Below are 15,147 nucleotides of genomic sequence, written 5' to 3' on the forward strand. Positions count from 1 at the left end.
GCAATGATCTTGTGTACTCTGTTTTTTATTGGACGTGTCAGGTCACAATACTCTTGTGTATTTGAAGCACAAGGAAATGGTTTCTTGTGCAGAGCCCCATAGAGTTTCCATTTGAGTTCATTAAGATTTGTAAAGATAAATGAATTAATATATTCATCTGATATTTGTCTACAATGGAAAAGAAAAGAATTTGAGTTTGTACAGTAATTTTCTGTCTTTCTAGGACTATTTTCTGATCAATCAAGAAAGGAAAGAAGAAATGAAATATTTCTTGTAAACTCCATAACTCCTCTGAAATCGCGGCTTTATTGCTCTTTGTTGTCTTCAAAGCTCAGAGAAAGAGCCTTCTCAAGGCAATTGAAAGCTTTCTGGTAGCTCATGAATCCCATAAACCAGAAGTCAAAACCGTCGACCGTGACTACTTCTAGGTACTTCTGTGATGGTTTCTTTGTGTTCTGACTCTGGTTCACTCTGTCGATCTTGCACAAGGGGAGTGATACTTTGTAGTGAACCCGGATCATGTCTCCTTGAGGGGAATCCACCTTTATCGATCGCTCGCTGCAGAACGCCATTTTCTTGGACGAGATGAATAGAAGGCCGGCGATGGGACCTGCGGTTGTCGACAAGTAACACTGGTACATTTTGAACAGTTTCTCACCTTCACTGACTCTAAAAAGTCGCTTGAAGATCTTCTCTAAACCTCCAACCTGAAGAATCCTAGCGCCCAAAGATAGCTTTCTCTTCACTGTTTCAGTTAGCTTTGGTCTTAGCTTGCTCTGGTCTCTAGCTCCATTGGTGAAACCATCGGTTTTCTTCCTTTTAAGAATCGATTTTCCGTTGCCTGTCAAAAGTAAAACCAATCCTGTTAGCTTTCAAGTTTTGCAGGGAAAAAATAGAAGATAAAACAATATGACTTCAACATAGAAAGAAGGTAACTAAATAGGTACTAACTTTGTTCAGATTTCTTGGAAGAAGCCGAAACTCGGAACTTGTTAATTGAGGCCGGATCAGGTAAGTAACCAAACGGAGTAGTCTTCCCCGCAGGAAATCTAATGACTTGTTGGTCAACTCTGCTCATGTTCATCTTTAGAGAATGGAGTAAGTATTCTTGGTCTTGATGTTGTTTGGTCTGTAAAATGAAGCTGATTGATGAAATGGTTTGGTGCAAGGGTAAGGTATTTAAAGGGTAATGAAAAGCGAAGATATTGAATCTTTTGTGACTTGACCGTAGGATGAGTCATGAATGGGTCATCAACTATTCAGCAAAAGGGAAAGAAAGCTTTTATATATCTCAATTTGAATCTTTTTGGGGGATTAGGGTTAAAGCATTGTGTTTGGCTGCTTTAAGCCAGAAAAAAAAAAGAAGATCTAAGAGAGAAAAAAAGTGAAACATGATCACAAGCCCCTCACGTTAGACTCCGACATGCTTTTTAACCTACAAGTTGGCAAGACGTCATGCTTTGTTACACGCATGTAATTACGTTTTTATGCGCATAATTAAAAAAAAAATTGAAAATCCAATTATAAGAGAAGAGATAATGAGATTTATAAACATGTGGTTTGAATCTTTAGATTTATCAAGTGTTTAGAAGTCCTAATACATTGGTTAAAATCACATATAGGATTAGACATCCTTTAATTTAAGCACAATTTCATTTGCTTTAATATGTTTTACATTTTACATTTTTATTTTATTTTCTTTTTTCGTATATTTAAAGTTTCTGTGATTACTAGAACATGAAAAAAAAAAAAAAAAAAAAAAAATCTATACGCCGACTTATGGAGAAGGGACGTCGTGGATTTGGAGCTTTCTGAGTTGGCATCGCGACTTTCTGATGTCATTTTTCTTTGCTAAGATAAAGTTTTTTCTTTTTCATATTTTGAATGGAAAAATAAAGAAAAATTTAATAAAATAAAACACAAAGTAAAAGGAAATGTGATTTGAAATGGATCCCTCCATAGAATGAATAAACCTACCGTTGAATCAATTCGTCACCCATGTGATCTACACTACACACAACATGCAAATGCATGTCCCTAATTGTACACTTTACATGATTTATATGCGTGCTTTACGTTTATCTGTATATTATTGTAAATGAAGAAATGATCATGAGTTGGTTGCTACTATGCTACGGTGAGACATAAAACACAGAATATGAATGTTAAATTAAGAATTTTTAACTTTTAAGCTGTTGAATAATGAATTGAGAACGATTTTGGCTTTCTCCGAGGATATATTCTGGCGACTTTGATAGTAAGAAAAAGAAAAAAAAAAAAGATATTAATCAGTCATTTGGGAACGCCTGATTCTAGGAGTGTCGACATGGACTTGCGACTTGCCCATCCAGTTATTCTACAAAAAATAAAGATAATTTACAACATGTCAAGTTTTGAACATTTATGTGGTCGATTAATTGGTTACGTGGATAAAAGTATAATCAGTCAGATAGGATAATTAAGGCTTTTGCTAAAAGGAAACACTAAAATTAATTAATCGAGGCTTCATTATGTGGAACAAGTAAATGCTTTATCAGAGGATATAGCAGGTGAAGGCACTTGTGACTTGTGAGTCGGGAATTTTGAATTGTGGCAACGGACTAATTTATAGTAGAAAATAGAAGTCAATACAAAAAGACAAGAAGAAGAAATTGGTCAATATTTTGGGACGTGACATTCTATGCGCAATAAAATAGCTTATCCTCTAATCAAAAAAAAAGATTCTAACGTGTAAAAAATAACGGGTATGAAAAGAAAGTTAGCCTATACCTCTCCATAGATTTAGATTTGAGGATTTACCTTGAATTATCAAAAAAACAAGCTTGCCCTTGCTCATATGCACACTTTAGACTACTTTAGTTGCCACACTAGTTTTCCAGGGTACATCTATAACAACTAACAAGATAATAATATTTATAAAAAAAAATGTTGACAAAAGAAACTAACTAAGAAGCCCACAAGGAAATATGGAAATATCAATTTCCTTCTTTACATTGTGTGTGATTAATCAGATATACCTTCTTGTTAAATAAAAGTTAAAAGTTTCAGATAAATTCTAAGAAGAACCTAAAAAAAACGTATAAAATCATGTGATGATAAAAATTATGTGAGTATTAGACAAATATGATAAATTATAACCATAAAACCATTTAAGTATGTGAGAATGACATTTATTTTGTGTGTAAATCATATACTATATCTTATCTTAGGTTTGCTTGGACCATCTTCACACATATGTGTTCGTCTCTTCTTCCTGTTCTCTAAACTCCTCTATGGTATTTGGTTATCCATGTAAATTTTGAGATTTGGTAAACGGGTTTTATTTTAGAAATTAGTTATAGAGTTTACTAACACCATTTGATGGGTTTAACTGGAAAATAATGGTTGTTTAACTATAGTTGTTTCTTTAAAAACTATGGGTAACTAAAAATTGATGAATTTAAGTCTTTCGTTTTCTTTTGGCAAGTGTTATATTAATTATCATCTTAATAAATCCATGTGTGTTTAACTAAATAAATATTCAGTGATACTTACTCAAATTCCTTTTTTGTGTTGAAAATATTTTTTTCTTACTTTTTTTTTTAACCTTATCTTCATATCTCATATTGTTTTTCCTTTTTTCGATGAAATGTTGTATTTTTACTCTATATATACCTCAACCTCTCTAGTTCTTTTCTATCATGTGTCTGCGAGTGAAATATCTACGTAACAACAGATTTAAAAGGGAAACCACTACCCAGGGAAAAATGAGCGAAAGAGGCAAATCTAGTTTTGAAAGTTTTCTTAAAAGCATCTCTCTTCCCGTCCGCGTCAAGGGCAGATCTAATTTCGAAAGTTTTCTTAAAAGCATCTCTCTTCCCGTCCGCGTCAAGTTCCATACTGAGGTAACTTTCATCTTTCATTTTTTTCTAATCATTTGACAGATGAATTTAGAATCATCTTTTTAGCGGCATGAAAATTGGTTTATTTAAACATAAATTCGATCTGAGGTAAATCCCTTCAAAAAAAGTAAACATGGAGAATCTAGTGTAAGAAAAATCTTTTAATTTATCAATTATATATGTGTACTTGAAATTTTTGCACAATGCATATCAGACTGTCCTAGATAAATTCATAGACAGATTCTTATGTTAGAAACTCAATTAAACATGTAATCGCATTCTATAAAAATAAATCTCTTCTTTTAGGCTAGTGTTGGTATGAAGATTCTTGTAAGATTAACAATTTCAAAGAGAAATTCAAGTTTTAGACTGTATCATTAAATCATTTAGAAGAAAACAATGTAATTAAAGTCGTTACAAAGAAAAAGTTTCAAAAAGGTATTTTACTAAAAGCAGATAACTAAACTACAATATACTAATTAATGATAGCGTTGAATGATAAACAAAGCTTAACCCCATTGTCTCACTGGCTGACGCGTGTCATATTAAATCTTTTTGATTCATTTAGAAAAAAACAATGTATTGTAGACTATTTAATCGATATTAGATAAGTAACTTAAAACCAATATTAAAACCGAGCTGAACTCTAATTTTTCCAAACTAAACCAAACTAACTTCGATTAGAATGTGGTTACAAAATTTTTTTTTTAACTCTAATTGATCTAAACCAAACTAAAATAACTTCGATTACAATGTGGTTACAATTTTTTTTAAAACCAAACCAAAAACTGAAATACTACTTGGGTCATAAGTGCTAAATAATATCCCTTGTATAGGGAGGGTAGTAGATGGAAGAAACTGAAACAATTGGGTCGATTTGTGATATAAAATAATAGGAGGGGGTTGTATCTAAATACTACTATTGTTTCCTAGTACGGATGCGAGTAATATAACCGGGTGGGCGATTTTGAAATGTTGAATCCGCCGTATAAATCGAAAACCCTAATTTCAAAATTTCCGCGCAGAAACGTGTCGGTTCGTCTTCTTCAAGAGGCAAAGAAGAACGAGTGAAAAAACCTCACCTTCGCCTGGGTGACATTTGGTCCGCCTACGACGAGTGGAGCACTAATTGCGTCGGCGTTCCTCTTACGCTGAAGGACTCGTGGACGATTGCTAATCAGTATTATGCTCCCACCCTCTCCGCCATCCAAATCTTCACCAAGAAACCCTTCGTTGATGATGGATCTTCTTCTTCTTCTTCTTCTTCTTCAAGGTCACAGATTCTCTATTTTGAATCCTATTGTTGTTGTTGTGTTCTAATGATTCATGGGTATCAACACTCAGAATTTGGTTGACATTTTGTTTGTTTCTTTCTCGATTTTAGGAGCTTTGGTGAGGACTGTCATCTTTATTTTGAATACAATGAGACAATGAGCTTAGAGGCGGCTAGGCCGACTCTTACTATGATGGTATGTGAAAGCTCTTACCTTTGCTGTTGGATTGCTTACATTTGTCTCTCTCTAGTGATATATCAAATGGGGAGATTCTGTTTTTTGTTCAAGTTTGAGGAACTAGCTAAGAAGCACCATGGATTGAATACTCTTAGAACCTCTGATCTGTCTGAAAACAGTTGGTTTTCTATAACTTGGTATGTCTTCTCTCAGCTTTTAGCCCTTTTCTTTAAAGTTTCATGTTTCTTCCTTGGATTACTAGTTAATGGCGCTTAATCTACATTGTTTGTTTATATGAAATAACGACTAATGTGGTGGTTTGACAAATATTATAGGTCTCGGGGAATTCAAATTCCAGCAGTGAAAACCCTGAATCAGTATTTCCTAACATATCATTCATTGACACCCGTTATTCCAGGTATATCCCCTCAGAATTTATGCTTGGAAAACAAGTGTATATCGATAGCTTTTTGATGTTTTTTTCTTGTGATCTTCAGAAACTATTCCTAAAAAGACAAAAGTTGAGCTTCCTGCTTTTGGAGTTCTGACTACCAAGCTTGACAAAGTTTGGATCATGCCTGGGACCTCAGATCAAGAGATCATAAACAGGCTTGAAGAGTCTGCTGCCTCTTGGCTTGGAAAACGCATGTTCAGCCACAGCGATTTCGACATGTTTATGGCTGAGAAATCTAAGGACCTGCCATTTTCTAGTGGGGTGGTAACTGGTGAGTGGTAACTATCTCCGCATTGAAATTCTCATATATCCTCCAGGTCCTGGTGATGTAATGTTGCCGGAAGAAAAATAAGCCTGGTAGTGGTATCTTGTTATCGTGGAATGTTTAGATGAAAACTATGTGAACATTTGGATTTGTCAGTTTTATTTAAAAAGTGGCATATGATTTGCCAAAACTCAAATTATTCTTAAGTGGCATATGATTTGCCAAAACTCAAATTATTCTTATTATAATGTAACTTGGATTGAGTATTTCTGATGCTGGCATCTCATATTCAGCATAGTAGATACAAAATCAGGCTAGAAGATGACTTGGTAAAATCTTTTGGTTTTACTTCCATAACTTTAGTTGCAGTAGAGCTGGATCTTATGCCTTGCGTCTTGTAAGAGTATACATTTTGCAGGCATGAGGCTCCACTAAGGCAGAGAGTTGATTTTTAACACGTGAATGTGTCGAATGCTGCATTCATCATAATCATGGTTCATCATTAGATTTCAGGTGTGAGTTCTAGTAAGGAAACAGAATTCTAATGCATGTTTTGTTTATCATAACTTACCTCCCATAAGTCACGAGCATTAACAATATCTGATGAACTAAGGCCAATGTCAGCCCATCGAGCTGTGATTTTGGCAGATACTGATCCTCTGTTCCATAGGATGACCGCTACTCGTTTCTTGCTTAGCGGACCTGCCCATACCTGCATTGCACCACATATGTTATGTGTTTTCTGTTTGGTATTTGCATACACATATGTAAGAAAAATAATACCTCAAGATCACCATCTTTCTTGATTTTCTTTCCCTGGATCCCAAGTTTGTCTGAACATAAACAGGTCAAGCTCTTACCACTTTTGGATTTCATTTTGAGCAGATTCTGAAGTGGTTAAGAATTTTTCTATATTATTTACCTTGATTAACAGCAATCACCTCTTTGTTGCTAAGCAACTCGAAGGTAACATTGTCCATCGATCTAAGATCACACCCTATCAGCAGAGGAGCCTGCAAAGAGAGAACACAATCCAACATTGGTTTAAGTAGGGATACATTCATTCTCTGTTTAGGTCTTTCAGGTAAAACAACATCATACTTTTGCCAATGCCCAGATGCTGAAATGCGACCTGTATTCTTCCTTAGTCATCCCTCCATTTCCCACTTCAAGCATGTCTGGATCTGTTTCAGTTTTACCCGGATACCAATATTACTTTCTGGGGACTCGATAGAATTGACTCGCATCTGTATTAATTACTCCAAAATATTTACCGTTCCACGATCCTGGTCTTGCATAAGATGCCCATCGGTCATTTTGATCTGCTATCAGGGTCATGCTAACAAGCAAACAAGGAAGAGAAAAGCATTTTCAAGTTCTTGTTTCACTAAGATTGGGAAAAAAACCATTAAAGAACAGAAACCTTTTCCAGTTATCTTGGATGTCTCCTGTTGTTCTCCAACTGTTGCCAATATCTCCTGCCCAAGTTGCTGGATCCTCTTGTCCCCTGCACTTACAACTCAGTTTCTTGTTTAGTATCATCAGACCAAAGTTGTCTGAACTAAAACATAAGTGAATCTTCTCCTTAAATAGTCTTTTTACCATTCACACAGAGAGAAGAATATGGATCTTCCTGAATTTAACAGAGCTTTGCTCATCTTAGGGTATCTTTCTCTTGGACTTGTCCCAGTATTTTCGCAGTTATCATACTTCAGGTAATCAATCCCCTGTCGAATACACGATAACGAAAGCACACAGCTCAAGGTTTAGGAAATGAGTTCAGATGTAACACATACAAACATATATACCCATGAGGCAAATGTTTTGGCATCTTGTTCTTCATGCCCGAGTGAGCCCGGCATGGTTTGGCTGCAGGTAAGAGTCCTAGAAATCGAGAAAAAGACGATCAATGGAGTTAACAAGATTTTTGTTTGATAACATAAGTATCTTGTGTGTATCTATACCCGGCATCAGAGTATATCCCAAGCTTTAGCCCTTTGCTATGAACATAATCTGATAAAGCCTTGATTCCTGAAGGAAATGTCGATGCTTTCGCAACCAAACTCCCCTATCAAATACACCAGAAACACATCTCATTTTCGTTCATTGATTCTCAAACACTCTGAAAAAATAAGATTATTTAACCTGAGAATCTCTTTTGAGTTCACCCCAACAATCATCTATAAACACAGAGAAAAACAGAACACGATACTTAAGAAAACAGAGAGATGGATGAAACAGAGTAATCACACTAAAATGTTTAAAATTTATGTACCTATGTTGATATACTTGTAACCTATTGCAGAAAGACCACTAGAAACCATTGCATCAGCTGCAGAGAAACTCAGATTTTTAGAGTTACTTTTACTATCAATCAATCTTGCATCAGATTTGCTTTCTATATAGTAGAATCAGTTAGCACCGGTTTGTTTGATGAGGGTCTCATTGATGTTACACTGAAAATGATTCCAGCTGTTCCATCTGATCAGAGAGCAATCATGAGAGGTAAATAACTTGTAAGTCAAGGAAATGAAAACACAAAAAAAAAAAAAACGATGAAGAAGATCGAACCCCATTTGAGGAGAGAGAGCAAGTCCATTGTGCATCAACATTCGACTCTGAAACCCATCAACGATCTGAGTCAGAGTCAGAGTGAAGGTAATGAATCTTAAGAAGAAACCAATAAGAACCATTGCTTGATCAAGCTTTTTTTTTTTAATTTCCTTCAATGGCTATACACTGACTCAGAGAGAGAGAGAGAGATTCAAGAAAAATCAAAAGTAGGTTCTATAATAAATGTTGATGGTTAAGTGGGGAACTGTGGGATCATGCCGATCTCTATATATATAACACACTGTGACTGTCTTAGTTGTCTCCATAACAAGTGGGTCTTTTGCGTTTCAATCACGGATATGGAAAATAAATATGTTATCTGGTTGTGACGCAAAAAGTGTAAAAGATTGAGGAAAAGAAGAGGTCGTTTGTAACTGTGTAGTAGGGACGTATTCATAACTAATTCTAATAGTTAGTGAAAGGCTGCGATTGATATAGAAAGAAAGCGTTTATTGTGGTTAACCATTAACCAGATAAACACAATTGTGTAGTCGGTGGTGTATAAGCGATGGAGTGCCTATTAGAGGATATGTTCATTTCATAGTCTCCGGATTTTAGAAAAATAAGCAAAACTTTATCAAAATATGATGATGAAAAATGAATTTTAACGTTTAGCTAACTCTAACAAAAAAAACAATTAGCAAGCTAATACGATCCAAACTTCTTCTTCTTTATTTTTTCTATTGTCTCAGGAACTGAAGTATATATAGCACAATGAACTTGCTATTTTACAAGGAGGAATATTTTTAGCTATAAAATCTAACAAGTATTTTTGGAGTGACCCACTTTTTTAAATTATGAATAAACCAGTTAAGCTCTGATAACGCCATTTGCATCCAAAAATACAAAGACAGAATTTTCTTCACGCGTTTCAATAAATGGCACGTAAGGTTTTCACTTTTCATTGTCATTATCGTATTGGACTCTAGTACACTCAATCGAATCATTTTTATTAAAATGATGTACACATTTATATATTCACAATTGCGAATTATGTTACGTACAGATTACTCCACCACTAGCTAGACGGACTTGAAGTGTGCATGTTTGCTCTGATGAGCCCAAACTGTGCATGTGGTCCTACAAGTAACAAGTCAGTGGCCATTCGAATGGGTATTATTAAAAACTGAGCATGCTTTCCGAGTGTGATGTTTGATATTATCTTAATTTTTTGTCACTATTGTCAAGTATTACATAATTTTGAGTCTTAAAACGCTATTAGAATAAAAAAATAAAAAATAATAACAAAACCTGTTTCTAGCTTGATTAAAGTTTGATGGTCCAAAATGCAAAAAAAATAACCAAACGTATGTAAGGGATCTCTATCTTTTATTCTATATAAATCGATATCACAAAAATAAATTAAAATCAACATATACGACACAGGTACAAAGAGTATACTTTAAGGCGAAGTCTCACATTGTAATGCCCACTTTCACCCAAACCACTTATTAGTTTCATCAGCCAAAGCTTCAAGTGGACCAACGCACAAGTGATATATAACGTGTGTCACGTACGAAACAAAATGAAAAGCCAAAAAGTTAAGGTTCACCATTATATGGACACACATATCGTTTCAAACTCATTGACAACACTTTTGGATTCATTCAGTAGAGAAACTTTGAGCAAATTTAGAACAATTTATTGGAGAATATCTGTGGAGATCCAATTTGAGACGAACCCTTATTGTTTTTACAGAATTATTGGAGATTACAACGTAACGTAGCCACACTAATTAACTCTCTCTTTATGTATTTCAGGCAACAGGTTTGACTGTTTGAGAATATACAACTTACACGCATGAGAATCCACTGTTGCTGTCAAGTTCCCTACAAACTTTTGCTTCAATGTCTTGTGCTGTTCTCATATCACAAACAAAACACATTCATCAGTAAATATCTGATCTTCTAAAGGTGTTTGGTTTATGTATATATGTATGTATATCTACAGTTGTATATTAATGTGTATGTATGTATACCTGCCATAGATCTCTGGCTTCAACAATGCTATTTGCAGGGATCTCAATATCATCCCAGAGAGCAGTAATCAAAGTTCGTGATGGTCCACGGTTCAGCAGAAGCAAAGCTACTCTGTAACCTGACAATGGTCCTGCCCAAACCTGATTCCATTTCCCAATTCATTACCAAAACACATTTTTCTTTTAGATGAAAGCTTATGTCTATAGACGGAGTAGTATATATGTCGGTGTTTTCAGATGTAATCTAACCTCGAGATCGCCTTCCATTCTAACTTTCTTGGCCTGACACCGTGTGGATCTACAAGAACTTTCCTTTTCTTTTTTATATATATCAACATGGTTCTAAGAGGACATATGGTGGCTAAACAGTAATTAAGTACCTTGATTAATAGCTATGACTTCCTTGTTTGCGACAATCTCCACTGTTTCCTTGGTCATGTTTCTTATGTCACAGCCAAGTAGAAGAGGAGCCTGTGATATATATAAAGCATTGGTTACAGACTTGATAGATTTTGATTGAAGAGAGTTTCTCTATTTCCTGAATATAACTTACCTTTGAGATTGCCCATATGCTGAAATGGACTATGTACTCCTCTTTCGTCATTCCTCCATTTCCCACTTCAAGCATATCCGGGTCTGCAACCAACAACAAAGTCACCCACTCGTCATCAATATATCTCCAAATCCTAAAACTTAAAGCAGTAGTCTTTTGCTGATATAATAACAGTACCGTTCCAGCCACCAGGTCTTGCATGCTCAGCGTAGACTTCATTCATGTCTGCTATTGAGATCATACTGTAACAAGCAAAAACCTTGTCAAGATAAGCAATCTTTTTAAAAAACATGTCTCCATCTTTTTTGTTTTATTCTTACCTAAGCCAAGTATCTTTGATGTCATTAGTGGTTCTCCAACTGTTGCCTACTGGAGATCCCCATAGAGCTGGATGCATATCTCCCCTGATAAGAAATCAATGTGTAAGTCTTAATTCTTCTGCAGAAGAAACAACACAATGTTTCTTTGAAAGGGAACATGATTTATACCATTCACACAGTGAGTGAAAGATGGGGCGGCCAGATTTCATCAGAGCTCGGGTCATCACCGGATACCTGAATGGCATCATTCATCCGTTATTGGCAGTGAATGTATATTATAACTTTTATAGCTAAACCTGGTGTCATCAGTTATACCTGACAGTCGGTTTAGAGCCATCGTTGTTGCAGTTGTCATACTTCAAGTAATCAATTCCCTGAAATTTGAGCCAAGCATTGTTACTACTTATTGTCTGAATTTCAGGTCAGGGACCAGTTTCTCAGAATGTCAGAAAACAAGAATGACATGGACGTACCCATTCTGCAAATGTCTTGGCATCATGCTCCTCATAGCCTAAAGAACCTGGCATGGTTTTGCTGCAGGTAAAATACCTGTAAACCAAAACAAATTATGAGGTCAATTTGTACGAAAATTTGCAAAAAGGCAAAAAGCAATAGTAATATACCCGGCATCTGAGTAAATCCCGAGCTTAAGGCCCTTGCTATGAACATAATCAGCAAGCGCTTTAATACCAGAAGGGAAAGTTGACTTCTTTGGCACCAGACTTCCCTGGAAAACAGAGTTAAAGAAGATAAAATCTAGCAAAACTGCAGAACAATAAATGAAACCAGTAAACACAAAGAAGTTATAATACCTTGCTGTCACGAGAAATTTCAGCCCAACAATCATCTGAGGAACAAACCAAGATTTCAGTACTGTGAAGAACAATAACTCATGGAAAGTTTTACTCTTTAAGCAATCATATTGATGAAAGAAACATTAATCAACTTCAGAGGGATACAATGAATTTTTCGAACTATGTTTTGCGTTAGAGGCTTAGAGCCATACCGATGTTAACGTATTTGTAACCAAGCTTAGAGAGGCCGGTAGTAACCAAAGCATCAGCTGTTACAAGCATCAAGATTTGTTAAGATAACCAAAGCATCAGCTGTTACAAGCATGCAAGAATAATCCAGGATTGAGAAAAATTGAGAATTCACCAGTTTCTTTGATCATTTTCTCATCTATGTTGCAGCTGAAATGGTTCCAGCTATTCCACCTGTAACACCATTACATTGAACTTAATTCAGACATCATCAAGAACACAGAAACATCAATCGATTATTAACAACAACTTTCAGGATATGGAAGTTAAATTCAAGCTATTTCTTCTCTTATTATTTGGAAGTTTGGTTAAAGACTAGTGGTTGTAGAATGTGTTTGTCTTTCGATTTCACAAACTCCAAATTTGGGAATCAATCGTAAAATCCACCAACCATTAAGAAGGAAACAAGCTAGCGAGAGAAAGAAAAAGATTTATACAAACCCCATGGGAGGAGTGACGCCGAGGCCATTAGTGAGCAAGTGTCTTCGTAAGATCTCAGAATCGTCACCATTATTAACCTTGTTAACTGATCTCGAAGACTCGACCATATTCATCACCATTAATGAAATCAGTATCATAAGTGTTGACATCTTTATCACCATTGCTCTAGTTCTCGCCATCTCTGCAAAACCTCTCTAAACAAGCTTAATCACAGAGTGAGAAGAAGACTGTTGACGAACACTGGCTTTGTACTTTGTAGTAGAAGAAACTTAAAGAGTGTTCTATAAAATTCTATTTATTCCCATTTTGCCCCTCAATACTTATCTGTACTTTCCTTTTTAAAAATATAGTAGTATATCTTAACGTCCACATATATATAAGCCAAGGTCTTAACATAATTTTTAAAAACAATTTGATAATTAAAGAAGATATAATTCCTATTTTTTCTGTTTTCTGTCATGATTTTAAATGGTTGGATTCTTTTAGATGATAAAAAATAAATAGTAGTAAGAGGTTAATTTGTTTTTTACGGTTAGATTTTTTATTGATTTAACGGAAAAGTCTTCACCAAAATTAACGTTGGAAATTCGAAAAGTTTTTAATAATAATAAAAAACTAAAAGCTCACGTTTCTTTGACTAGTAGCTGGGATAAAATGATCAATAATACTTTTAGTGGAAGCAAAATCGAAATCAAACACTTGGGTCTGTTTTATAGAAAAGTATATGGGTTGGGTTGTGTATTATCATCAGTGGATTTTTAATTTCTTACTTGTGAAATATTTTGTACACTTTATTGGGTTTACTCTGATCTTGATTCTTGACTAATAATTTTTTTTATAGTTGATTAATAATTCAATTATAAAACATACTTTACTAGTTTTGTAAATGTGACTCATTGTTTGTATTGGGATTAATTATGATTTTCTGGATTGTTCTTTGAAATATATGTCTTTTTCTTGTCAAGATATGTCTTTGTTATTATGGAGTTAAAACTACGTTCGTAAAGAAGACTTTGAAGGTCTTTGATTTCTGTACGTCTGTAGCCATGATATATTAGTATATATCGATTATTTATATTATCTTCTGTGTCTGAAAAAACAAAAGCAAATCAGTATGTCTCTTCTTGGATGTCGTTCTATATATTTTAGTATCTCCTTTGTTGTTATTGTGTTGTGTCCACGTCAGTGGTGGGTACTAATCGAATATCCTAACTAGTATTATTAACTCGGGACAAAATTTTTTTATGAATTATGAATTAATAACTCAAATACTCAATAGACATCATTTTTTCAAAACCTAAAAATTCGAGTACTCTAAAACTCTGAACAAATAAAAACTTGTAAGACTATAGGTAACGCAGCATCTTTTACCCTGTTCTAGGGTATAAAAAAATAGAAAAAACTCATACAGTAGAGGAAGGGAAGAGTGGTCTTGAGCAAGATCAGTTGTAAAACAGCTCTTACTGCCACGTGTCAGAACATGAATGGATATAAGTTTAAAAAATGGTAAAAAGCATCTTCATATCTCTCTCCACCGATCAATATATCTATATAAATATTCTCTTTCTCTCTCTTAATTTATAATACCATTATAATTATTTAAGACCTATAAAAAAGTTTTTGCGATGCATATGCTCTAAGACCATGTTTAACGGCCCATCTTCGGGCATGATCTTAGAGTTTAATAATAATAAACTTTGTAAAAAGTGGGTTTAGAACACTTCTCATGTTCTTGGGCTAGAACTGTTTTTGGGCTGATCTTGTGGCGACGTGGCATAGTCTGATTCGTTGCGATTTGTGATAACGAAAATCTTTCAAATATTTAAGTTTTTGTTAACTTTGTATTAATTAAATAAAATGTTTGTAACCTTTAATTAATATGTTTGATTGTTTTTTTTGTTTTTCATTTATATCTTTAATGTTTTTTTTTATAATTATTTGGAATTGTATTTTGTGTTTCTTTTTATTTTCAAATCAATGTTAATATAAGTTTACTTTTTTATGTTTTCAATTTTAAAACTAATTTTTTAATTTTAATATACTTTAAAATGTTTTGATTATTAAATTATTAATTCATATGATCTAAACATGTTCTACCAATAATCAATTACTTTACAAAAGATCTTAGTTAAAGCTCTTATAATATTT

General features: G+C 34.4%; 4 protein-coding genes across 4 annotated transcripts; 1 reads left to right on the forward strand and 3 right to left on the reverse strand.

Annotated features, from left to right (window-relative positions):
• Positions 1-126: 126 nt before the first annotated feature.
• Positions 127-1,482, reverse strand: LOC9307392 (GEM-like protein 4). Its single transcript, XM_021021372.1, has 2 exons — positions 952-1,482; positions 127-841 (listed from the first exon to the last, which is right to left on the reverse strand). Exons 1-2 carry the CDS (start codon positions 1,082-1,084, stop codon positions 306-308), a joined length of 669 nt encoding a protein of 222 aa, XP_020877031.1. The 5' UTR covers positions 1,085-1,482; the 3' UTR covers positions 127-305.
• Positions 1,483-3,380: 1,898 nt separating this feature from the next.
• On the forward strand, positions 3,381-6,250 carry LOC9309422. Its single transcript, XM_002871276.2, has 6 exons — positions 3,381-3,884; positions 4,907-5,154; positions 5,266-5,350; positions 5,444-5,529; positions 5,668-5,750; positions 5,830-6,250. The coding sequence occupies exons 1-6, from the start codon at positions 3,681-3,683 to the stop codon at positions 6,066-6,068; spliced, it is 945 nt and encodes a 314-aa protein (XP_002871322.2). The 5' UTR covers positions 3,381-3,680; the 3' UTR covers positions 6,069-6,250.
• Positions 6,251-6,265: 15 nt separating this feature from the next.
• LOC9307393 (alpha-galactosidase 2) lies at positions 6,266-8,869 on the reverse strand. The gene is made up of 14 exons (XM_021023480.1): positions 8,623-8,869; positions 8,474-8,532; positions 8,327-8,383; positions 8,197-8,231; positions 8,016-8,119; positions 7,860-7,935; positions 7,654-7,778; positions 7,475-7,558; positions 7,326-7,390; positions 7,153-7,235; positions 6,974-7,064; positions 6,835-6,884; positions 6,623-6,763; positions 6,266-6,525 (listed from the first exon to the last, which is right to left on the reverse strand). Exons 1-14 carry the CDS (start codon positions 8,742-8,744, stop codon positions 6,433-6,435), a joined length of 1,185 nt encoding a protein of 394 aa, XP_020879139.1. The 5' UTR covers positions 8,745-8,869; the 3' UTR covers positions 6,266-6,432.
• Positions 8,870-10,249: 1,380 nt separating this feature from the next.
• On the reverse strand, positions 10,250-13,325 carry LOC9309423 (alpha-galactosidase 1). The gene is given in 16 exon segments (XM_021022934.1): positions 10,250-10,521; positions 10,643-10,783; positions 10,892-10,929; positions 10,932-10,940; positions 11,023-11,113; positions 11,196-11,278; positions 11,373-11,437; positions 11,516-11,599; positions 11,684-11,749; positions 11,831-11,889; positions 11,989-12,064; positions 12,139-12,242; positions 12,328-12,362; positions 12,522-12,578; positions 12,674-12,732; positions 13,000-13,325. Coding segments are annotated over 16 exon segments (1,272 nt in total). The 5' UTR covers positions 13,179-13,325; the 3' UTR covers positions 10,250-10,395.
• Positions 13,326-15,147: the final 1,822 nt, after the last annotated feature.

Source organism: Arabidopsis lyrata (assembly GCF_000004255.2).
Source record: "Arabidopsis lyrata subsp. lyrata unplaced genomic scaffold ARALYscaffold_6, whole genome shotgun sequence".
NCBI classification, from domain to species: Eukaryota; Viridiplantae; Streptophyta; class Magnoliopsida; order Brassicales; family Brassicaceae; genus Arabidopsis; species Arabidopsis lyrata.

Coding starts and splice junctions, on each gene's coding strand:
- LOC9307392 (XM_021021372.1), bottom strand. CDS start 1,084: ATGAACATGAGCAGAGTTGACCAACAAGTCATTAGATTTCCTGCGGGG. Junction 842..951: donor TTCCAAGAAATCTGAACAAA/GTTAGTACCTAT, acceptor TACTTTTGACAG/GCAACGGAAAATCGATTCTT.
- LOC9309422 (XM_002871276.2), top strand. CDS start 3,681: ATGTGTCTGCGAGTGAAATATCTACGTAACAACAGATTTAAAAGGGAA. Junction 5,530..5,667: donor AGTTGGTTTTCTATAACTTG/GTATGTCTTCTC, acceptor CAAATATTATAG/GTCTCGGGGAATTCAAATTC. Junction 5,751..5,829: donor ATTGACACCCGTTATTCCAG/GTATATCCCCTC, acceptor TGTGATCTTCAG/AAACTATTCCTAAAAAGACA.
- LOC9307393 (XM_021023480.1), bottom strand. CDS start 8,744: ATGGTTCTTATTGGTTTCTTCTTAAGATTCATTACCTTCACTCTGACT. Junction 7,065..7,152: donor GCATCTGGGCATTGGCAAAA/GTATGATGTTGT, acceptor CTCTCTTTGCAG/GCTCCTCTGCTGATAGGGTG. Junction 6,885..6,973: donor GGTGATTGCTGTTAATCAAG/GTAAATAATATA, acceptor GTTTATGTTCAG/ACAAACTTGGGATCCAGGGA.